This window comes from Taurulus bubalis, assembly GCF_910589615.1.
Source record: "Taurulus bubalis genome assembly, chromosome: 20".
Lineage (NCBI taxonomy): Eukaryota > Metazoa > Chordata > Actinopteri > Perciformes > Cottidae > Taurulus > Taurulus bubalis.
The window spans coordinates 4,275,283-4,300,343 of record NC_136608.1 but is presented as its reverse complement, the minus strand read 5'-3'; the positions used below and the strand labels follow the sequence as shown (position 1 = coordinate 4,300,343).

The following is a 25,061-nucleotide window of genomic DNA, read 5'->3' as shown; positions in this document are numbered from 1 at the left end:
CTATTTTAATTGGACATTATTTACAGGATGTACATAATGTTTCATTGAAACAAGACTGTAACACTGGTGGGCGTAGCCCTCTTTGCTCCTGAAGTCAAGAGATGGCTGATGTACTCTCCAACCAAGGTATGCATCAAGAACATTTTGCTGATGGTTCTTGTTCAAGGGCCCAAAAGGAAACAAGACTGCTGCTGCTGCTGGATCAGTGGCTTCCACATGTAACACAGTTTTCACAGAATCAGCACAGTAGGATAATTCAGTCAGTCTTAACAGAGATGAACGGTTGAAGCTCCAGTGCATTGGAGCCAATTCAATATCACAAATTCACCAGAGTGGGGATTTTTCGCTTTTGTTTTACAGCTCCAATGCATTATTGTAAAAAAAAAAAAATTCAAACAAAGCATATATACAGTTGAACTCAATAGATATATATATACATATATATATATACATACAATATTTTATAAATATAGTAAAATAGATTAAATTACATTGATTTCACGGTCTTCCATAAATAGATGTTGGACAACAACAGTTTGGTGATGTGTAAGTTAGTGTTGGAAGCACAGTGCACTCGACCGCGTCGAGCCGCCAAGTTCTTCTTTGTGAAACATTTTGAAAGCAGAAAACTGTACACAAAAACACTCAAAATATTGTGACAGACTTGTTGTCCGTGTTTAAGACACCTGACTTCTAGTTTTTAGTTATTTTTTTCTCTGCAAGTTTAACAGGTATATTACAACCACTGCGTGTGGTCAAATTCAAAGTATTCTCCCATAAAGACAAACAAGTTAAGGTCCGCTGGAGGCTGAGTGGCCTCCAGGTCTCAAAGCAGTAGTGTTGTCACTGAACGCGCTATTCCAACAAGATATTCAGCAGGTTTTTTTAAGAGTAAATACAGTTTTGTGAGAGTCCTCGAATGAGAAACTCTGCAGCTCCCAGTGTCGGGTTTGAAAAGGCAGGTTCTGTTGACTTATTTTGGGTTTTACATTGAAAGCTGACACTCTAAGTAAGGTCACAAAGCCTTGGTACGAATACTCAGAAGGCGGTGTCGGAGGCCTCGCCCGTGAAAACTGACACTGTTTTTCTCCACAAGTGTGCTGAACAGTAAGTGCTTTTCAATTTACAAAGATGCTAAACAAATACATTTTTGGCAAAGAAAAAAAAACGAACAACAAATGTCGGAAGGAACGGAATTGCCATTGAGGAGGTCGAACCTTCCAGTCGCCTCGTCAATCTTCGGCATGTTCACGTACGTTTCGTAGCAGGATTGGTTGCGAGCTCTGAGGTCACAGCCACACGCCGTACCTGAGTGTAAGCTGCATTTTGAACTCTACGACTGTCATCTCTGCTTTGAGGCACCTTCAAATATTTGTTTTCAGCTGTACCATAACTACAAAAGAACATTCCAAAAAAAGAAGAAATTGAGCAAAAACGACAACAATAAAAAAAAATTGCGATAAAAACAGAAGAAACAAGTAAAACACCATCTTTGTGGCCTATAACAGCATACTGTACAAAGTTCGATACATTCTCTGGGAATGGCATAGGTTTATCGCTCAGGAAGTCAAAGCAGAGCATCAAGTGAGTTCTTGTGTTTTTCTTCTTTTACAATAGGTTTGATCTTCGTCGGTTGCGTAGCGGTCCAGAGCCTCCTCTCTCCTCGGCTTTAGTGTCCGTCGGGTTGTGCGACCGGGCTGGCGTTGTGGATCCAGTCCAGGACGATGAGGGTCATGCTGCCGATCATGACGAAGAAGCCTAACAGCAGGAAGGCGGTGGCCTGGGGAGGAGAAGGAGTTCACATTTAGCTCACATGTTCACTCCGAGCGACTCTGAGGGAAACTCATTCGTGTTTATGTTCAATATAATATGGTTAGCTTAGCATACACATAGATGTTCACAGGTTAAACATACAACATGTTAGTCAGTGAGCTTTAGAGATGCTGGGTGGATGGTGTTACCAAGGTTTTCAGTCTTTATGCTAAGCTAAGCTAAGCTAAGGACGTTGAACAGACAAATGAAGATGTAAGAACTAACTCCTTACCCCGATCTTTTGCACAGACTTCATGGACTCCTTCTTGACCAGTTTGATGTAGAAAGCCGAGGGCAGGATGAAGATGAGCATGGCAGCAGCAGAGGCGCCTGTGTAAAGAGAATATAGCATTTTAGTCACCAGTTTCTATTGAAATAATGCTTTTTCATGGCATTATCATACACATTAACACCCACCGATGAAGCCGAAGATGTCCCGGATGGTGGGGACGAAGATGACCAGGGCGTTGGTGCTGGCCAACAGGACCACGGTGATGATGGTGTGGCGGATCCAGCTGAATTCCTTGGAGGCGCACAGCAGGTGGTTGACGGAGGTACGAATCTACGCAAACAGAGACAAAAACAGAGGTTATCCTACACGGCCCACTGAATTCACTTCATCAGTCCGACCTCGTCGACACTTACGGGGAACAGCACCACGGGGACGGTGAGCGTGACGGCGGTCAGCACGGCCAGGCGCACGATCAGCAGGAGCACATCAGACTTGTAGTACTTGGAGTAGGTGTGCAGCAGCTCAGGCTCCACATGCACTGTGGAGAGAGACAGAAAGACCTTTAGACCCGAGGGCAACACTCAGCGCGATTCATAAAGGTTTTATAATTCATAAAAGCTGGTTCATAAAAGCATGCTGAAACAAAATAAGGCCTCTTTGATAACATCAAACTGAATCCAAAGCATTTACCGGAATGAAGCAACATGTTATTAGTTTAATTAATAGTTACGAGCTATTATATTTTCTATTGCCTCGGCTGTACATTTCGGTCTAATTAGCTAATGTTAGCATGCGAACGCCACGGTTAACTTAGCTGCTAAACCTCAGCATGTTAACTCGCCATTATTATCATTTATCTAAAAATGTCTCAAGAGCCTCAAAGACGTGCAACAACATCTGGAGACTGGTCTTCTTTAGAGAACACGTTAAGAAACAATCGAGCATGAAACGGTTTCATTAGAGCGTAAGAGTATTTTTTTGCCATCTGAAACCAAGAACTTGTTTGTGAAACATTTGCTCGGTTCGTGACTTCCGCCTCTTTTCGAGTACTTCTTTCTTTTATTGCTTCCAATCCCAAAGCCTTTGTTGCCGTGTCCTGAAGCTGACTAACCCAGAAGAGCCGGTTAGAACAGACGTCACAGCGATTTCAAAACCTCCAAACTGCCCCGACTCGAACTGTGCACCGCCCCCACAGCGGGCCTTCGCCTCGCCAGGACGGCTGCAGAAGTCTCTTCCTGATTATCGGGCTCTTGTATAACCAGATGTTCCTGCCATTACAAACGGGAACACAAACACGGCGGCGCACTGGTCAGCTGGACTTTTCCCCCCGCTCTTGCGCAACAGGCCTCGAGTCCTGCGCTTTGTTTAGTTTTTCCGGGAGAGATACTCGCTGTTTAATTTGCATCAGGAAGCACCGTCCTGTAACTTTGGATGATTGATCCACTCTTATGTTTAGTTTTGGGTACAATGGCCGCTCGTAAACCCACACAGCCTATCTGTTCCTGAGAGTTTACGCATGTCTTTAATGCCGTACCGTCGGCTTATATTCATATTATGCACATTAAATAGCTTTTCCACGTCAAATCGACTCACCGTTGAAGGTCAGGTACCCGAAGAGGGCGGCCAGCAGGTACATGATGAACATGGCCAGGAAGGACACATTGGCAACGCCCTGCATCTTCTGGCGAGAACGGCTGTTTGGGGAGGGAGAGGAGCTTCATTTAGTTTTTATACAAGCGTGAGATCACGTCCAGGTAGGAACCTGATAAGAAAGCAGCTGTGGTTTGTAGTCCGAGTGGAAGAAAAGAAAGAAAGTGCACTCACTCCTTGAGCTCCTCATACATGGGCAGGATGGCGGGGTGGCACACGAAGGCAAAGGTCAGGATGGGAACGGCGTAGACGGTCTGGAGGGGAGGAAAAAAACAAGTCTACGTTAACGCCCAAATATTCAAAATGATTTTTAGTTTTGGTTCAGCACACATTTCAGTCCAGAAGATGCTTCGCGCCTCATAGAGAGCTTCACCTGAGAGTTGAAGACAAAGTATTTGGGCGTGCAGGTGTCGTCGCTGTAGTCCACGGCGGTGAGGTTCAGGTGGGACAAGGTGGTGTTCAGCACTTTGCTTATCGTTTCGTTCAGGGCGTCGACGTCCTCGGGGAGCGGGCACGAGAGCTGGAACTTCTTGATGATCACCTGGAGGACGAGCGGCAGTTTGAAGGTTAAATTAGCTGATGAGCTGCAGATTGTGCGTTCTGTCCGTCGTGGGGAACGAGACGCACACTCAAACCACACCAAAACAAAAACAAGTCAAGTAAATTAGACTCTTCTATTGTGTGGAAAGGATTCCATGGAAAAACAGAAAAAAAGACTCATCTGGCTGGCTCATGTGCCAACAGAGGGTGTGTGTGTGTGTGTGTGTGACGAATGAGGAAACAGGTGCGGCTTACTCACCACAATCAGAAAGAACACCATACAGAGCAGGGACAGACCACTGGTGTAACCAAGGTAACCTAAGGGGGAAAAACAGAATTTTTTTTTAGTTTTTTTTCACGAGACGTTTCTATTTTTAAAAGCTTGTTCTCCTTGTATGACTTCTGAAACTCTGAATTGTGCACAATCTGAGACACACATGCAAGTATGTCCCCCCCACCATCTGGAGAAATGCATCCGATTTTACAACACACACACACACACACACACACACACACACGCTGCTTACCCAAGTTCCTGAGCAGCGACAGGGGCAGGATGATGCCTAACGTCACCAGCATCACCAGGTAGTCCCCGTTAGTGTACCACTCTCTGAAACACAGCAGGACAAGAGCAAGTTAGTGACACGGTTTAAGCCTTCATGGACATGTTTACTTCCTGCTTTGATCAGAAAACGTCACATTCAGACCGCGTCGCTCCCCAGAAATAGATTCCACAAAGCCGCACCGAGGAGCCGACGCCACATCAATTTTTCAAACTGGAAGCGGGTGAGCTCATGCTCCGTCTCCATGCGGCACCGGGCCGCGGCTTCTAAAAGGGCTCTTTGAAGGGCCCCCCCCTGCTCACATAGGCTGAGCACTGTCCGGCCCTTTAAGGCGTCCAGACACCCCACCCCCCCCTCCGACACTCAGCACTTCAAAAACAACCGGCAGCCATTTTGCTTGATGTGCCACTTCACCTCGAGTGCCTCAGCCGGGAGTCGCTGCTCTCTTCTACACCTCATTTAAAAAGCCTTCTGTTTGGAAATGTGCTTTTTTGCTTTCTCTCTCCAATACATCCGTTCTTCTGCCAGGTATTTGAGACCCTGACCCTGCGGACGTCACTTTGGAACGTCTGTGTTGACATTTGGTTAATAGTTACGGCAGCAAACACGATTGGATGATCAGATCTCGACCAGAATCTACTCGTCTGGTTCTAACCGGGTAATCTGCTCAGCTATTTCTTGGAAATCTGGTCAGACTGGTTTCAAAGTTCAGAACCTCCACTAGAAGATCATGAACTTAGCTTGTTAGCAACATACTGTCTTTCTCGCATTTAAAACAAACATATTTTAGGCTACATATTCATTTATTTATATATATATAGTTTTCTGCCTCCCTATGTTCCTATTGTTGACTACAATAAAGCCCCTAAATGATGAATGCTAATAGGATGCTGAAAGTGAAAGCTACCCTGTGGAAGTTCTGACCAACACTAGTGGTGGGTTCCTGTTTTGGAAACATAACTTTTACAAGAAGACTCAACAGAGCGCCTTTGAAAACCTGTAAAATCAGCCCGGACACCTTAAAGGCACCTTTTTGTTTTCAACTTTTCAAGACCTGCAGGTCATCAAATGTCAGGAAGCTCATGAAATATTGGGTCACTCACACATTGCTGGCTCCTATAAAGGATTTGATGACGATGGGCAGCTCGTATTTGACGATGTAGAGGTAGCTTGACATGGCTGGAAAGACAGAAACGGCAGTTAGTACAGTTTACCTTGTGAAATGAGCCAAAGCAGGCCCTGGAGGGGACTCCACTACAAATATAGTGAGGACGGATGTCTAATATTTGGCTTGTTGACCAACTCAAATGTTCACTGGTGGCTGTTCTACATTCCCAAAACACACGCAATGGTTTCCACTGGGCCAAGCTTTCCATGCAGTCAGTTTAGAGACAGAGGGACAGTGTGGTGACTCGTGGAATGAACCCAGGGTGGATAAATACAGACAAGGAGTTCAATTATAGTTGTGCAACCCTTCTAAAAACAAGTTGTCTCTGCTGCTGAAAGTCCACAGTCTCTCACCTCCGATGTTCTGCATGGTGATGGAGATGGAAGCGGCGAGCTTCCCCGGCATCCCGAAGGCTTTGTAACCCAGCTGCTCGTACACCAGCGCACCTTTAGAGGGGGAACGCAGAGGGAGACGGATTTAATATCCAGAGAGTCGCTCACCAGAGGGAAGTCTGGACGCGCACACGCGACCTTTCGCAAAGACTCACCTCCTTCGTTGGCCGTCTTCAGCAGCAAGTGGACAGAATACAAGGAGAAGATGGCGACGGCCACGAGGAGAATCCTGTAAACAAGACGGGAGGGATCTTTAGCTGAATGTCGAGTAGCTGTTAAATGCGCACATCTATAGTCGATTATTATTTAATGCAGGGCTTTAAAGGCCAGTGCAATGGCAAATGTATTTTATAAACACTGACATTTAGCTAACGTGAAAATCAGACCACCAATTACACCAATGCACCCTCGTAATGACTCAAATGGTCTATTAGAATATTAATTCAAGAAAGATATTCCCCAAAGAGTGGCCGGTGACTGGTATCATCTTCTGAGAAAATGATCAGAGATCAGATCATTTTTTTAAAATCAGCATTTCCTCCCTTTTCCTTTTTTTGTTGTTGTTGTTGGCCTGATTCCCAAAGACCTTGAATGCAGCACAGGTCTGCAGGTCCCTGGCCTCACATGCAGCGTCAGCAAGGACAAAAGGTTTCCCCCGTGCGGGATCCTCTCAGCACAATGCAATGCCAGCGATATGTGCCCACGCGTGTATTAATAGTCCAGGTGAAAATTAATCTCCTGGCCATTTTAGGAGCAGCGTTAAAAAGGCGTTTCCTCCCCAGCTGCTTTGACCGGTCGCTCATCCGCCGCCTCTGACATCATCGTTATCTCTTCATACGCTGCCGCTCAACAAATATATGCTTTGTGGGGACCTTTCATGGGGAGTGAGTTTGTTCGGCAAGAGGTTACTTAACTTGAACTGTAATTGCCGATGGGAAGAGCAGCGGGGCGGCGTTTCGCAATGCAAACAGACAAGCTATCTTTTACGATGACGCTCTCTATAATCTGCCGATGCAGGGCTCCGATTGGCCGGTCGCTCGGTGACGGTGAAGCGCGCCCCGATCCGTGTGTAAGCTGTCCGTTTACATAACCCTAAACCAAAGGCAGCGGGATTAGCTCGGCTAAGCCGCTTCCCCGCGCCGCTCCCTGTGTTTGTAAACTGGCATTTGGTGAAGCCCAAAGTAATCTGGTAACCTATGAGAACACAATATATTTATACTCCGTGAACCAGGAGAGAAACGACTTCACTGGTCTTCTTTTAGCTGCTGTCTGCCTCCTGAGGGCTTGAGCCTCAGTCGGTAAACTGATTGGGGGTCAGTGCTGCCTGTGTGGTAGTAAAGAACCTTTGGCCTCTTAAAACAGTATCTCTCAAATGTGATTTGAGGAAAAAGAAAGTTTTATAACTGACGGTTATTCCTCGTGCAGACACGAAAAACAAGTGATGAAAAACTGGTTGCAACAACTTCCTCACATGAGCTGTAAAAGTGGAAGACAATGTGTACACACTGTGATCTCCTATTGCCCTGGATGACCCATAGGGGGTGCTCTTATTCAAATAAAATGAAAAACCATCATTTGCAATAGAATTGAACTAGAACTTTCCGTTTTTTCCCCACGACAACGGAACATTCTCTCCACTGTTTTATCTACTGCAAACATGATAGCGAGGAACTGCGGCGATGAGCGTTTTTAAACTTTCCAACCCAATGTAATCTGCTGCTCAGGGTCGAGCGCGCGCGCACACACACACACACACACACACACACACACACACACACACACACACACACACACACACACACACACGCACACTGCTGGCAGGTGGGGAACCCTTCAGAGGACATCATGAGACTCGACCTTGACACTGCAGACAAAACAACACCTGCATCCATATCGTGAAACTAAAGCGAGCCCGTGTTGAGTTTTGCTTTTTCCTTTCACTTGGATGACTGTGTTGCTACGTCTCCGATGCCCGGAGGTCCCTCAGCATCCAACCATTTTTAAACCCTCCTGACGAGGTGAAGAAATAGAATTTAAAGAACTTACACAAACAGGGCGATGCCCGTGTTGGCCATGGCGTAGGACAGGCCCAGGATGCCGCTGCCCATGATGGCGTTGCCCAGGTTGAAGACGGACATGCCGAAGGAGGCGTTGCCCTGGTGCTGTGAGGGGGGAGGAAAGGTTTGCAGGTTAGGAAACGAGGACGTGCGCGTGATCAAGGACGATAAACGAGTCGGGAGGACCGGAGAAGCTCTTACGTATTCGGTCTCATACTTCTTCTTGCCCAGGTTGTGCTCGGGGAGGAAGTTTTGACTCTCTGCTTCTATGTCAGAGTATTGGCTGCACGGGGGAATAAAAGAGAGCAGGGTTTTAGTTTAACTCAAAACAAGGGTGTTGATTATGGCTCATATTTGTGCACGTTCAGACACATTTGAAAGCCCGTCTCACCCGCCCAGTGGGACCTTCTGCGGACAGTCCGTGGGACAGTAGGTGTACTCGTTGCTGTTGGCGCTGCTGCTGTCGTCCTCGGGAGAGATGTTAAAGCGGCTCATCTCCGTTCTGGTCGACGGCTGTTTCATGCTGTTCATGTCAGAGAGGAGGGGAGAAAGAGAATAGCGCTTTTTAATTGAACTTTAATTTATTTGATTCATTTTCTATGCATTTCTGCCAAAAGCCTTCTTATTTCTAGCTGTGCGCGTTCACGCTCCCTTCGGAATGATCAATATTGGAGAGAGCGGGCGCGCGCTGCAGGCCTCCTCGTGAGTGAGTCTCTCATCATGTGACGTTGCTTTTGGAGGGAGGCGGAGGCTGAGGGGGAGGGAGGGAAGGAGGAGGGGGGGGGGGGGGGGGGGGGGGGCGCTGACGCACCGGCAGTGGAAAAATACCAGCCCGGCACCCGAGTCCTCCTCAGCCCCGATGGAGATGCTGAATGACAACAAAAAAAAAGAAAAACCGCAGTACGCGCCGCTGACTTTGCGCACATTTCCCTCCGAAGTCATTTCAAAAAGTGCAATGAAAACAGGGTGTCGGCGTCCTCACACTGAACAGCCTTTAGCCGTTTATTGAGCTGACAATAAGGAATAACATGTGGATATTCTAAATATGATATTCATAATATATTATCATATCATATATTGTCTCTCATGACCAAATAGTGCGCACATGTAGATCCGCAAAGAGCGCAAAAGGTAGAACCCAGATCCATTTAATGACATTATGCCCATAGCCGGCTCCGATTGGAAACAATGGCACGTGCTGTCCCTTATTAGGGGCACGGCTCTCCATTTTGCGCAGAGGCTCGCGCTCCGACTCGCAGCCAGGTTTATGATTAGAGCCTTTGCAGATCATACACACACGCACACACACACGCACGCACACATACACACAGAGGCGTGTTTGCATTCTTTCCCTTTCTGCTCGGCTCGTGTTTAATGACCTGTGGTCCACCCTGTGCCGCCGTATGAGTCCACACTGCGCAGCATCACTGTCACACCGCTTTGTTTATTTATTTATTTGGGCCAGGGCTGGCCTGCTGAGACATACCGCCTCGGGACTCTCGGAAAGGACATTTTAAGTCTCATTAGAAGGAGACCCACACAGACAATATGGCAGGAAAATAGTTTTAATACTGGCTAATTACCCTCAAGGGAGCTGGCAACGTTACGCACACGCGCTTCTTTAAATGAGACTCAAAATACAAACAAAAGACAGACATTGAAGTCATTATTTAAAGAGAAAACTAAAAAGTCTAGCACGTAAAAGCTTATAATTATCTTCCAAAGACTGCGCCGCCTACATCCGGGAATGTATTGGCAGACAGACATTCTGTAAATGATGAGATGCCGGCAGTCTTACCTTGTGAAGATGTGGCAGGATGCCTGTAAAACCCTTTCAGTGGAAAAAAAACACACACAGCAAATGTCCGGACGATTTCTTCACAAAAGCCGAGTGGTCCTTCTGGTGTGTTTTTAGGTTTAAATAGGAATAGATAGTTAAATAAATGGAAAGGCCTATTACAGACGGGATTCAATTCAAAACACCAGCTGAAGGCGTTCAAGTCGAGTAATAATAAAAGACAGTCTTAGAATAAATTGACCGAGGAAAAAAAAGATTTAGATTTAGGATTAATTCACCAAAACATTCCCAGAGATGCGGTGCGCTCGGAGAGAAAACCCAGTTCTGCTGGAGGAGGGGTGGGGACTCACCCTTTTATAAAGATGAGCGTTGCATCAGCCCAGACCTACAGGCAGGAGGGAGGAGAAGGGGGAGAGAGAGGAGGGGGCGTGGCCTGGGAGGAGGAGGTGGAGGCTGTTTTACGCACAGCGGTGACGTGCTTTTGTATACAAACACGGCCTCGAGACGGCGAAAAACCAAAGGAACATTTTTACAGTCATTTTCTTTTCTTTGTTATCAATAAATGCCATATAAATACTACAACAGTGGCATTAAAATGTTCAAAATTAATTTTGTGATCATAATAGGAGCATCGAAAGTCACCTTATGATGATTACAGGATAAACCTTTTGAACTAGGCGTTATTTAACACTATTCATTATTCAAAAAGTCCTATCTGTTCCTTGTTTCTGCAGAAGTGTGCTGGGAATCCCCTCGGTGGACCTTTTGGATGTGTAAGTGGACTCGAGGGGTCCTGGATGTGTGTCGCTCCGGATCAGGCTGTGAGAGGAGCTTCAAAGCGGACCTCCCTGTCCAGGGGAGATTACGCACAAACGCTGTCATGGGACACGGTCAGGTGTGTGTGTGTGTGTGTGAGTGTGTGTAAAATCTTCCACAGCTCGGGTTTCCAGTTTATTATTAATGCTGGGATGACTGAGAACCGTACAGTGTGTTAGTAATCAGTGTGACTTTTGATCCCACAGCTCTCCTAAATGAAACACTTCTTTCTGATGCAACTGCAGTAATACTACACCGTTTTACTGCATGTTGCTCCCACTGTCTAATAGCTTCCTCTACTACTATACTACTATAGTACTATAGTACTCTTACTGCTGCTACACGGCTAGTTTACTGCTGGAACAGAATTAGTAATACAGTAGTAATATTAGTACTATTACTCCTACTTGCACTACTACATTAAGTACTTCTAATCATTTACTACTTCCAGTACCTGTACTTTCACTACTACCTCCAGTACTCTTCTTACTACTACTACTACCTTTGCTGATTATACTTCTAGTACTTGTATTACCACTACTGTTACTCATTCCACTTCTAGGACTTTAACTACTACCACTACTACAAATAGTACCACTACTTGTTGCATTACTACATGTCATATTTTAGTAATGCACTATTGCATCACTACCACCTCTAGTACTTTTACTTTTTCTTGTACCTGTTCTACTACTGCTACTATTACTACTACCTTTCTTCATACTACTTTGAGTACTTGTTCTACTGCTGCTACTATTACTATTAGTAGTACTTGTTCTACTGCTGCTACTATTACTATTACTAGTACTTGTTCTACTGCTGCTACATAATGCATATTTAAGTGCTGGAGGTAAAATGTCATCAGCTGACAACAAAGACACATTAGGAAACATCGTTGTCTTTAAACCTGAACCGACTTCACAGAATGTTCACACACACACAGTCACTGTGACTTAGCAAGCTATTTCCCTTTTTTATTGGTCTCTGAGGAAGATGCCAAGCAAAACCAAAAAGACTGGTTTCTGTTGCTGGTGGAGAATACTTTAATTTAGCAATTGTCATTCGTATGCTGTGGACAGAGCTCTTCGTTATTTAAAGGCTCACAAGTTAGAAGATGCATTGTCAGTCACCTACATTTATTCATAGTATAAAATAAAAATACTTTTGGTTCAAACAAAAGTATTTGCATTCAGTTTGTTTATGCAATTTTGTTTTCAGCATGACGAAGAAAAAAAAAAGCAAATATATTTTTAAGCTCACACACATCTCATTGCATTCAGAAACTCTCCACAACAGTGTGCAGATTACTGCAGGTAATATTGACTCATGGCACATGGCCTGTAACCGAGTTAGGGAACAAGAGAAGACACACACACACACACACACACACACACACACACACACACACACACACACACACACACACACACACACACACACACACACACACACACAACCTTGTAAACAAACTTAATTCGAACCTGAAACTTAAAACCAAGCCTGGACCCTCAAACACCTTCGAATGTGTGTTCCAAAGTGAGGACCGCACTTTGCAAAAATGTCCTCACTCTTAAGGTTTGAAACTCGTAATTGGTCCTCACAAAGATAGTCGCACAAGTACACACACACACACACAGCAGCCTGAGCAGAATAACGCCGAACCAGACCACAGTGATAACACCAGTCCAACAACACACGCACACGCACACACATGCACACGCACACGCACGCACACAATGAATAATTCAAACAGTGACAGATCCATGAGAGAAAGGACACTTCTGTTGATTCTCTCGCTCACTGTTCCTCATAATTTCAGTGTCGCACACACACAAACACACACATTGTGCATTCCTATGCCCTCGGTCACACATGAGTCCATTTGTGCGGTTCTCTCTCTCTCTCTCTCTCTCTCTCTCTGTGTGCGAGCCTTTGTTTGGGGCTTTAGCTCGACCCGGCAGATCTAAGACGGATCAGGAAACTGGAGCGGGGGCACAGTGCAGTAGGGGACTCGGTCAGAACACCGGTCCCCAATTACCCCCATCCACAGGCATACAAGTACACACACACACAGCATTTGATGCAATGTGGTCCAGGGAGCATGGTCAGACAGGAGAGAGAGGGCGGGGTCACGTAGGTCAACAAGAGCAGGTGCAAAGTGGGAAAAAAGTGAGCTAGCCAAAATTGGCTAACCAAAACTACTCCGCCCGCCAGCACTACTAGACTTCCAGTCCATTTAGCGCTTCCACTGCTACAACTCTGCTGTGTCTATTGCACTAATACTTACCACTTCAACTGCTGCTGCTACACATAGCGCTGACTTTATCACATGGTGCCTCACAAGTACATTGGGAGCCAATTCTGAGAAGTTTAAGAAACAAGGCTCTCACTGTCACGCCGGCTGCACTGAGGCGCTGCACAGCAGCGTGAGTGAGCCGCCTCTGTCTGCAAGCCCACAACAATGCCGCTCACTGAACTCGTATGGGTGTGTGTGCATGTGTGTGTTCAGACTCGACCGGAAAACAAACGCAAGTGAATAATTTGTTTGCACACCCATGTGCAGGAAATGATGCAACGTGTAGATGTAAAGGGGATTTTCATCTGTGGCAAATAAGACCTGTTCAGAAGGAAATGAAAAGGTTAGCTGTGCAGGAAACAACACCAAGCACAAACAGCTATTTAGCTTGGGGAGATATCAGGTTACTACCTCTGGTCAAACAATGAGTTGTTTGTGAGTGCTTGTTTTGTTCTTGTTTTTTTTCAAGGAATTAAGTCAACATATTGGGAACTTGTTTGCTTCCTGGACGAGAATAAGTGAGGATTGATTCCACTTTCATGTTGTACGATGAATAAGCTTCTAGTCTTCATGCTAAGCTAAACGTCTGCTGGCTCGATAGCTTCTATTTATGGTACAGACAAAAGTGTGGTATCAATCTTCTTACCGAACTAATACATTTTTAACTATTACTTTATGTGTTCACTGAAATAATCATAAAAAAGCATAGAGAAACCCTGTCCAAGTAACCTTTTTCAGGGCTCTCAAGTTTTTAAGACAGGTAAGCGTGACATCTCTCTCTCTCTCCCCCCCGGACGGAGGCGCGGCCGGGAAGGGGGGGGGGGCGAAGGCACTGCCGGGATTACATTTCCCCCAGATACAACAGATACGTTTTTGTGATTGGCTATTCGTGTCGCCCATCTCTTTTTATTGATTGGCAGGGGATTCGGGGAGACGTGCTTGATTCCTCCATGGTGAGGGCAGCGCGACCAGGTCATTTGTGCGCTGCGGCACATTAAATAGCCAAGAGTTTTTTTTCAGCGTGAGAAATACGATGTGTGGCGGGAGGGTGTGACTTAAGACCGAAATGCGTGACAGTCACGCTCAATGCATGACACTTGAGAGCCCTGCTTTTTCCTCATGTTTTGAACCGATTAAAGCAACGGGCGCTGGTTGCAGTGTGACGTTGGGAGGCTGTAGACAACTGGGAGGGCCGGATAGGTAGCATGACCTCGCCCGATAGTTGTTTACTTGAATGTAGCCCTAGGATTCACATGCAGACAGCTAAACAGACAGCCGCAGTGCCTCCCTAAACGGGATCAACAACTTTTGTTACCTCAGGTTAGTTGAACTTGATGGTAGATTCTGGTTTGTTGTGGTTCCTGCTTGTGTCTGGGGTTAGTTGTTTTCTCTATGTTACAACCATATATTACTATATTACATATACCAGTCTTAAAACCTTCTTACAAATCAACCACAATGCCAGCAGCTTACCTGTAAAGGCGGCCCTATGTTCTAACCTTGATGTTTTTACAGTTTGGTGACAAAATTCAGCGCCACCTTCTACCTGAGCAGAGGTCTAATAATCGAGAGGTGAAAACAACGGTTTTGTTCAATATATAAAAACCATAATGGCCATAATTTAAATGTAAAAGCCAGAATTTCCAACTGGATAACATCTCGTGGATGCCTTGCTGTATGGATTTATAGATAAGCCATCCATTTTCTCATGTAAATCCATTGCCCACTGCCCAAACGAATACCTCTAAGTACATCATATTTAACTGCCAGTCTCCCACCAAGCTCCCCTACTGCGTCCGGACCAGATCGCTAACACCACCTGCCCCTCCCCCCAGCCAATACTTATTAACTTTTCATTTTCCCTGACTTTAGAGTGGGGATTTTCCTGCTCCTCAACCTTATTCACCTCATCCCCACTGTGAGCGTTCTTGGAAAAGTCAACCTCTAAGGAGGATCTTTATTACAATATAGACGGACAACTTTCTTTTTCTTTTCCAAGGAGGAGATCTCATGATCGGCCTTTCTTTATTAGGAAAATAAAGGTCGTTGGGTTTTTCTCCACTGGCTCTAGGTGTGAACAAAAAGCAAATGTGAGGATCTGTGGGAGGTCAAACGTGTTCGGGGTAACTGGGTTATTTCCATATGGGAGAAAGGTTTGGCAGAGATGAAGACACTGGTGTTCTGGTTCACAATGGGCCACCTGGATAAAACAGCTTCCATTTTGGTCCTTTTCAGTAGTGATTTTACAAATTTTGCATTGAAGAAAATTGTTTTGTAGGTGCGTGTGTCCTTTTTTTTATGGGCATTGAGTACGTGAATGCAACCGCCATATGACGCTGGCGACACAAAGGAGGCTGGTAGCCATCAGACTGAAAAGCAAACAAGTCGCCAAAGAGGAAGTGAGTCCCGTCGGTCACACACACACACACACAAACACACACAGAGGCATAGTTGATCCTGATCGGACGTGAGGCCTGCGACAGGATCAGGGCCACTACGTAAACACGCCTTAGCTAAACACGGCCTCCTCACACAGTGGGAAAACTAACAAGGTCTAACAACCATCACTGGATTCTCTGCACAGTTTGGACTGAGCTCCAGCAGATTTGCTTTCAATGTCACAGTTGCGAGTTTAATTTTCCAGACAGATTCCCATGCCAGTCAGTTTCTTCATTGTGCACAAATTTCCGTCGTCTCGGCTTAGAAACGTACTAATAAACTAGTGCCAGCCAATAGTATTTGCAATACCCTAACAAACCTTCAATTAAATAAGGAGCCGAATGTCCGTTTCATGCATTGCCGTTTTAATTTTCACATCATCTGAAGAACGGTGAAGAGCTTGCCTACCGTCTTGAAAGAATTCTTCATCACCAATTTTTGGTACAGTGCACACAATTGGCGGTGTTCCCGGGTGGGAAGCCAATGAGGGATCATGTCCTTGTGGCTCTTGCTGGTTGCTTGGGAGGGCGAAATCTAGGAGTGAGTACTCTTATTACCAGGTGAAAAGACTGGTGTCGCCATGTGTGTCAAAGAAGGCACATGATGGCCGTCCATTCGCTCCCCAGGACAATAATAGAGACAAAGAGCACAACTGAATTCCAAACATTCCAAGGCAGGTATCACCACCAATTTAGATGTTTCTACCTTTAGAAACCTGCCTAAATGACTAGCTAGCTTGCATATCTAAGCCAAACGTCCAGGTAAGGCACTCAGTTCAACCCAGGGGGTAAAATGTCACTTCAGCAAACTACCCAAGTTATTAAATTGAGCTTCCCAATGTCTAGATGTGCCCGAGCATCTCTTGATTCAGGAGCATTACCTTAGTAATCCTCTTAGTGGTGGGAAAGTGGTTTAGCAGGCGCATTCTTTATGATAGGAGCACAAATGGGGGGATCACGTTAGCCTTAGGGGCCCCAGAGGGGGGGGCCACTCGTCTCGCTCTCCAAAAACTTTCCATCCAGGATGGACCCCGGTCGGTCCCGTGAACTCGCTGACTCCCTGTTCGTCTCCGCTGGACCACTGTGGGATGTTTTTTTTTTTTACAATTAGAGCCAGAGAATAACCCTTCGACAGATAGAGAGGGACGAGAAATGTGTCAGAGGTCACGCCGCAATGCTAACCATTATATCAAACATTTCTTTACTGAAAATGCAATTTGGAGAATTTACACAACTTTACAGACAAAACATATATAATGTTCTATCATAAATGGTAGTTAATAAGCTACACCATTTTCTTTCAAAGCCTCAAAACTGTGACTATTTCTCTGCCATCTGTTATGCTCTGTCACAAATGGGTGCACATTTAATTTCAGAAGACATACAACGCTGAACGCTGTCTGCTTTCCTCTGCTGTGAAACATCAAATTGAATATTTCTGAACTTTAACTATCTTATAACACCACACTTGAACATTAGTTTTTGGTTTGTGGTCGCTATCAGAGCAGCAACACAAGGAGCCGTGTGTTCGACTGACAATTGGAAAAAAATCCTACGCAGATAGCTGCATACCATTTATTTCAGCTTTGTAGTTTTTAAAAAAGAGACAAAGACACCAATCTCCCTTTTCCATGTTTTTGTGTTCAGATCATACCTGACCCCCCTGGCTAGTCTGTGAAGTTAGTCATCCCAGTCACACTACTCACACGGCTCCAGCTGTTTGGCTTTGTGGAGCAGTACTCGTGCGTTTGTGCCTGATCGTGTTGCTCTTAAAACATGAATCAACTCTGAACGTCTCACACTACCAGCGGGGAGAAAAAGAGTGAAATAAGGGCAGAGGGAGGTAATTCGGTTCACAGTGAAGGGTAAGGCCAGGGCACCGCTGTGGCACAGGAATTAGTGGCGCTGCAGTGGCTGAGAGGATTAGGAGAACACACACACACACACACACACACACACACACACACACATACACACACACATATATACAGCTTGCCTCCAGAGTTAGAGTTGTTCCTCGACAACCTTTCCCTCCAAGGGAACATGTTGACCCCGACAAAACATTGTTTCTGATGCGTCATTTTCAGACATCACGTGTCACCGCGTAGTGCGCTGCTAAGAGCTCGTGGTCATTTCACGTATTTCTGTGAAACCACGTTGATTATAATCAAGTCACTGTTTTGCATTGTTGTGTTTAGGTCTTTTACAATGCTTCGGTACCAAGGTGATGACAGACATGACAAACTAGAATAACAACAACAATGTAAACTCTGTCTTTTTGGAAGGTATGAAACTGTTTGAAAATTATTTGGCGGGTCAAGAAAGGGGAGTTGCGTTATATATTTTTATAAGACATTGACAGCTCAAATATGCTGACATGTATGTTAGTAATGATATATTGTTTTAGTAGGATCTTGCATATTTTTGTCTTAGTCAAGAAAAGTATTGAAAGAAAATATTAAATACACTACCTCAATACTTATTTTGTAGTTCCTAAAACAAATGAGATAAGTCTGATTTATCACGGCTTAGATTTTGTCATGCAACTCTGAAAAATGCCTATTGAAGCCGATCAATGTAGAACATTTTAACAAATAAAAAAGGTCACCTGCTTTAACAAAATGACAATGTGTGATTGTCCGCCCCTTAACTAAATACTAGCTTGGAGATACATTTTTCAAATAGCTGCTGAGTGAGGAACAAAGTCGGGTCAGTACATGATAACCTTGAGTTCCTGTCCGGTCCGTGTGTCTCTGCTTGTATGGCAATGTTGCTTCAACACAGGAAGTAAAAACAAAATGCCTTCACAGTGACAGTTTCCTGTCTGCAGCTGGAGATGAAGAGGACGCAAACAGCGTACTGATGCCGGGAAGAGGCGGTGCTGTGAAGTGTGGCCTGTAATGAGACAATGTTTTTATTTTTGGACTTCTTTCATCTGAATACATTTTTTTTAGGATGTGTTGCTCTTTTTCCTGCGGTATGTCCGCTCGTAAAACAATAAAACAATTAAAAAAACTGAATTGATTCAGGTAGCCTTTATGAGCAGCCTGTCCACAAAGGCAACAACAGGAAGGTATTTCAACGGAGGGTGATAAAAATGAAGCTAGAACTGGCAGCCTGTTAGCTTAACTTAGCATAAAGACTGGAAACAGGGAAAGAGCGAGCCTGAAGTTATATGAGCTTGACATCATAAAGGAATATTAAGTAGCTACATGCATTACTAGAATAATAAAACATTTTAAATTGAATTTTTAAACAATAAATCCCCATGACATCATATCGTCATGAGTTTCATTTTGTTTTACCCCGGTAAAACAGGCAGGTATCCCGCCTACATTCTCCCTGAATCTATTTTACTGCAGGATAAAGCTCACTAACATGTTACATCATGTTAATTTAAACTGTACCAAAAAAGTTAATCATCTCCCATAGCTTTGACTTGTTTTTTTTAAAATTAGTGTTAATTCATGTATCTCCTTTTAAAAATAGTTACATTGTACATACACAAAGGTTTTAGCGGAGAAGGGTAACGTAAAAACAAAATGATTTACTTCAGCAATAAAGCCAACATTCACTTTAACAAGACTATTGATGTCTAGAGACGTAACGCCACTAGTTTGGTTATGAAGACCCTGGTCCCTGAATAAGTTCTATCATTTTAATGCAGCTATTCTTGGAGCTGACTTTTTGACTGTGGCGAGTCAACACAGCTTCTTGTGCGTGTGTGTTACTATGAGCGCAGGTATTTGTCAGAGTACTGTGACACAGCACATATGAGTAATTGATTTGTAGTGTGTCTGCTAACCTGTGCTCCTCCATCCACGGGACTGTTGCGTTGGGTGACTAGAAACATGTCTGAAAATATGTCTTTCACACACATAAAAAAATGTGAAAGTCGTAAACAGAGCCAGCCCAATCCAAAGTCGGAATCTCCCACCTGTAAAAAAACAACAACAACAACAAACACTTGGAAGGTGTGGAGGGTTTTTCCAAAGCCCAGTTCATTAACTGACATTAAATGAAGATGGCCGCCCAGGTATAAAACATTACTTTTATCAAATCACATGCTTCTGAAAACAGTTCTAAATCAGATTCTCAGAATGCATTCTTTTAAAATCCGTTAGCATACAGATAAAGTAATGCTCACTGTTCAAACCTGCAATTACCAGCTCTGGTGCGCATTTATGCAGCTTAACACATACTTTAATGTTCCCGGCCATGCCAATGTTACCTGTAAAGCACGGGAGAACACATTTTCCCTATTTAACTCCCCACATCACAGAGTCCCAAACAAAGAGGAAGAACTGGGCTGTTTGCATGAGCGGCGGCAGCTAACATGGCTGATGATGATGTTCCAGTACCGTGTTATGTGGGTGATCCCGGAGAAAGCCGGTCTTCAGTGTTCATCCGTCATTTCTAATCTCTGACCTGATTTCAGCCAGGTGTGAAGACACTGAGCGGCCACATGTGAGCCATGTGGTAGAAAACCGCACTTGAACGTTAGCTAGTAAGAAGTATTTTAAGACGTATGCTAAATAATGTTGAGGAGAGTTTCCAAAATGTTCTAACCAGCATTGACAGGCAGTTTATTTCAAATCTGCTGACTCGCACGAGGCTGAGAGCTTTCTCTGCGGTTGAAGTTTCCAAAACATTGACTAAATCATGCCTGATTTATGACCGGAAAACCCTGTCAATGATTGCTGTATCTCTACGAATGCTGGGTATCCACCCCTAACTGTGCAGACCGCTATGGCACGTCCACCTGCAGTTATGTTGCAATGGAAAAGATCCCACAGGACCTGCATGCCAGGTTAGATGGCATATATGCAACGTGATATCACAGAAATACGTGGAATGACCACAACCTTTAAACTACGCATTTTGTGGTGGTGGCACGTAATGTTTAAACAATTGATTGGTTTAGGCAACAAAAATAATGTTTAGTTTAAACAACTCTGAATGTTTGACCTTCAGTTAGTTTTAATAGTAAAGAATCATGAATGTAAAATCAAATAAGCATCACCAAGTTTCAACTTTTTGGTTTGAGATGTTGGTGATTTCCATCTTTAAATGGGATACATCTTAAATATCATTTGATGTGTAATATGTCTTTGCGCAGATTGTTTTCAAATACTTTGCTGCTATTAATGAATCTGTTTCTTTATTGAATATATGTTGATTTGATCCATATGCAACACTTAGCAACTGGTCTTTTACAACTCACCTCAGAGTTTAAAAGCACCAACAGCTGTAGACTATTTACTTTTCTTGTCTTAAACTTACAGTCTATGCGTTTCATCGGGGCGGCTGGAGGTGTGGGTCAAGTCAAACATTTCTATCATCTGTGTTGCGTTACTTCAAGTAACGTGTCGTTCCTTAAGACTAACCGAGGGACGGATCCTACCGCTCCACACCAGACCGTGACAAAACATCTTATCTCACCTGTTTGTCACATTTCTATCACGTCATCATCTTGTGTTCAGAGAATAACTATCTCGGCACGAGGACGAGCATAATGTATGGGACGCCTGTTTGCACCCATGCAGGCCTCCGGTTAAAAATGCTGCAAATACTCAAGCGGCTCATTGGGTTTAAGCATTCCTTTGTATACATAACAGCATTTAAAGAATAAGTCAGACTGAAGAGAACGGTATTTTAATGAAAGATTAACTGTGGAATGGATAATCCTCATCACATCATTAACGAGCTGTCTTTTATTGTCATGCAAACAAAAGTCCCACCTTTGTAAAATTGGAAGAACTTTTCTATTAAGTATTCATCCCGACACTGATCACAAGGAACCTCAGAGTACGAGTGTCGTCTTCCTCGTTCAGAAACCCGTCTCACATCGCAGTCTGAACCTGGCGAAGGCCAGATTATTATTTAAGCAGTTGGGTTTATTTTCAAGAAATTCTCTTCCTCCTAATTTGCTAAACTAATCTACCAGCAACGTGCTCTGAGAACCTTCAGTTCTTGTTGAGTTTATCACATTTAGTCACGGGCTGCACCTATAAAGTTGGAGCTCATGTCTCTTTCAGAATTCTAGTCAACGCTTTGTGCTTTTGGGATGCAAAATATATAAATTTCTTATTGTTAAAAAAGGTGTCTATTAACTAATAGACACCTTTTTTAACAATAAGAAATTTATATATTTTAACCATTTTCTGTGACTCTTAAACGCAACACAAAACAGGAACACACTGGTGCCCATTGTTCTACAGTCTCCACCCTCAATTATCTTTTTCTTCTCATCAGCTCAGCACATTGTGCCATGTCATGCCTGTTTATCAGAACTGAATCCCGTGAAGGATTTTTGTTTGAATAAAGCACCATCGAGGCTCTGTTGCTCTGTGGACTTACATCATGAATGCCATACCGACCTGTCTGAGTCTCTTGACCCAGCTCCTACATTAACTTGCATATTTCCTTCTGGCTGGGACCGATGAAAACAACAAGACTAAGCCATTTGAAATGACGACTGTACATTATTCCAAATCCATCTCCCTTTAGGAATGTTTTTAAGATATTGTTTTCGCCTCAAGGATATTTCATATGGTCTCTGTTCTCCTGCCGCCACACATTTCTGAAATATCCAACAATGTCTGGAGAAGCTTCATAAGACCATGAACTCTCAATATTCTTGAAGATGGGACGTGTGCAGCTTCAGAAGTGAAAGGATAAGGATGTTTATTGTCATCGTAAAAAGATGAAACTAAATTAAGTTGGCGACTCAGTCAGTTCAGTAGCAACACGATAAAAATACATTACTGATTTAAAAGAAGACATTAAGTAAATATATAAAACATTAAATAAATAAAAATATATTTATTTAAATAAACCAATTTATTTAAATAAACCAATTTATAAACCATCCATCCATCCATTTTCAACCGCTTATCCGGGGTCGGGTCGCGGTGGCAGCAGGTTCAGCAGGTCGAGTTCGTGGCCATAGGTGAGGGTTGGAACGTAGACCGACCAGTAAATGGAGAGCTTCGCCTTCCGGCTCAGCTCCTCTTCACCAAGACGGACCGGTACAGCGCCTGTTTTACAGCTGCAGCCGCACCGATCCGCCTGTCGATCTCCCGCTCAACCTTACCCTCACTCGTGAACAAGACCCCGAGATACTTGAACTCCTTCGCTTGGGGTAGGCAGTTTGTCCCCACCTGGAGGGAGCAATCCACTGGTTTCCAGCAGAGCACCATGGCCTCAGATTTGGAGGCGCTAACTCTCATCCCTGCCGCTTCACACTCGGCTGCAAAACTCCCCAGTGAATGCTGGAGGTCACGGTCCGAGGAGGCAAACAGGACCACATCATCCGCGAACAGCAGAGAGGCGATCCCGAGACTCCCGAACCGGATCCTCTCCGCCCCCTGGCTGTGCCTAGATATCCTGTCCATGAAGGTCACGAACAGGACCGGTGATAAAGGGCAGCCCTGGCGGAGGCCAACACCCACCGGGAACGTGTCTGACTTATTACCGAGGATACGAACACAGCTCCTACTGCAGGCGTACAGAGACCGGATGGCCCGTGCCAACGGGTCCGGCACCCCATACTCCCGCAGCACCCCCCACAAAAACCTCCGAGGGACCCGGTCGAAAGCCTTCTCCAGGTCTACAAAGCACATGTAGACTGGTTGGGCAAACTCCCAGGACCCCTCCAGTAGTCTTGCGAGGGTAAAGAGCTGGTCCACTGTTCCACGACCGGGACGGAATCCACACTGCTCGTCTTGAATCCGAGGTTCGACAATCGGTCGGAGCCTCCCTTCCAGCACCCTGGCATAAGCTTTTCCCGGGAGGCTGAGCAGTGTGATACCACGATAGTTTGAGCACACTCTCCGGTCCCCCTTCTTGAAGATGGAAACCACCACCCCGGTCTGCCAGTCCATGGGCACTGTTCCCGACCCCCATGCGACACTGCAAAGGCGTGTCAACCAAGACAGCCCAACAGTGTCCAACGCTTTCAGCATCTCAGGGCGAATCTCATCCACCCCCGGCACCTTGCCACCAAGGAGCTTTTTGACTACCTTAGTGACCTCTGCCAGGGATATAGGTGCATCCACCCCAAGGACTTCAGGCACTGCCCCCTCTCCAGGGGACATGTTGGCCGGGTTTAGGAGTTCCTCAAAGTGCTCTTTCCATCGTCCGATGATGTCCACAGTCCGGGTCAGCAGTCCCCCTACCCCCCGCTGAGAACAGCCTGGGGTAGGCCCTGCTTTCCCTTCCTGAGCCGCTGGATGGTTTGCCAGAACCTCCTTGAGGCCAACCGAAAGTCCTTCTCCATGGCCTCCCCGAACTCCTCCCATGCCCGGGTTTTAGCATCCGCGACAACCACAGCTGCAGCCCTTCTGGCCTGCCGGTACCTGTCAGCTGCTTCAGGAGACCTCTGGGCCAACCAGGCCCGAAAGGCCTCCTTCTTCAGCTTGACGGCTTCCCTCACCCCCGGTGTCCACCATCGGGTTCTCGGGTTGCAGCCACGACAGGCACCGATGACCTTCTGGTCACAGCTCCTAGCGGCCGCGTCCACAATAGAGGCTTTGAACATGGTCCACTCGGATTCCATGTCCCCAGCCTCCCTCGGGATGTGTGAGAGGCTCTTCCGGAGGTGGGAGTTGGAAGACCTCCCGGACAGGATCCTCTGCCAGACGTTCCCAGTTCACCCTCACTACACGTTTGAGTTTGCCAGGTCTCTCTAGCCGACTCCCCCGCCATCTGATTCAACTCACCACCAGGTGGTGATCAGTTGGCAGCTCTGCTCCTCTCTTCACCCGAGTGTCCAAGACATACAGCCGCAGATCAGATGATACGACGACAAAGTCGATCATTGATCTCCGGCCTAAGGTGTTCTGGTACCAGGTACACTTATGAGCCACCTTATGCTCGAACATGGTGTACTTATTGGACAAACTGTGACTAGCACAGAAGTCCAACAACAAAACACCGTTCGGGTTCAGATCGGGCAAGCCGTTCCTCCCAATCACGCCCCGCCAGGTTTCTCTGTCATTGCCCACGTGAGAGTTGAAGTCTCCCAGGAGAACTATGGAGTCGGCAGGCGGCGCCCTTTCCAGGACCCCTCCCACCGACTCCAAGAAGGCCGGATACTCCGAAATGCTGTTCGGTGCATAAGCACAAACAACAGTCAGAGCCTTACTCCCCGCAACCCGTAGGCGCAGGGAGGCGACCCTCTCATTCTCCGGGGAAAACTCCAACACAGCGGCGCTCAGCCGGGGTCTCGTGAGTATCCCCACTCCCGCCCGGCGCCTCTCACCCTGGGCAACTCCAGAAAAGGACAAAGTCCAACC

General features: G+C 45.4%; 1 protein-coding gene across 1 annotated transcript; it reads right to left on the bottom strand.

Moving 5' to 3' along the window:
* Positions 1–10,443, bottom strand: slc38a2 (solute carrier family 38 member 2). Its single transcript, XM_079236258.1, has 16 exons — positions 10,213–10,443; positions 8,806–8,937; positions 8,616–8,697; positions 8,404–8,519; positions 6,513–6,586; positions 6,319–6,411; positions 5,901–5,976; positions 4,762–4,844; positions 4,494–4,552; positions 4,068–4,235; positions 3,869–3,948; positions 3,638–3,738; positions 2,458–2,582; positions 2,230–2,374; positions 2,045–2,142; positions 1–1,780 (listed from the first exon to the last, which is right to left on the bottom strand). The coding sequence occupies exons 2-16, from the start codon at positions 8,934–8,936 to the stop codon at positions 1,670–1,672; spliced, it is 1,542 nt and encodes a 513-aa protein (XP_079092384.1). The 5' UTR covers position 8,937; positions 10,213–10,443; the 3' UTR covers positions 1–1,669.
* Positions 10,444–25,061: the final 14,618 nt, after the last annotated feature.

Excerpts from the sequence above, each read along its gene's own strand:
- slc38a2 (XM_079236258.1), bottom strand. The coding sequence starts at position 8,936 with ATGAAACAGCCGTCGACCAGAACGGAGATGAGCCGCTTTAACATCTCT. Across the intron at positions 4,236-4,493 it reads TGGTGTTCTTTCTGATTGTG|GTGATCATCAAGAAGTTCCA; the intron begins GTGAGTAAGCCG and ends CTCGTCCTCCAG. Across the intron at positions 2,375-2,457 it reads TCCCCGTGGTGCTGTTCCCC|ATTCGTACCTCCGTCAACCA; the intron begins GTAAGTGTCGAC and ends CTGTTTGCGTAG.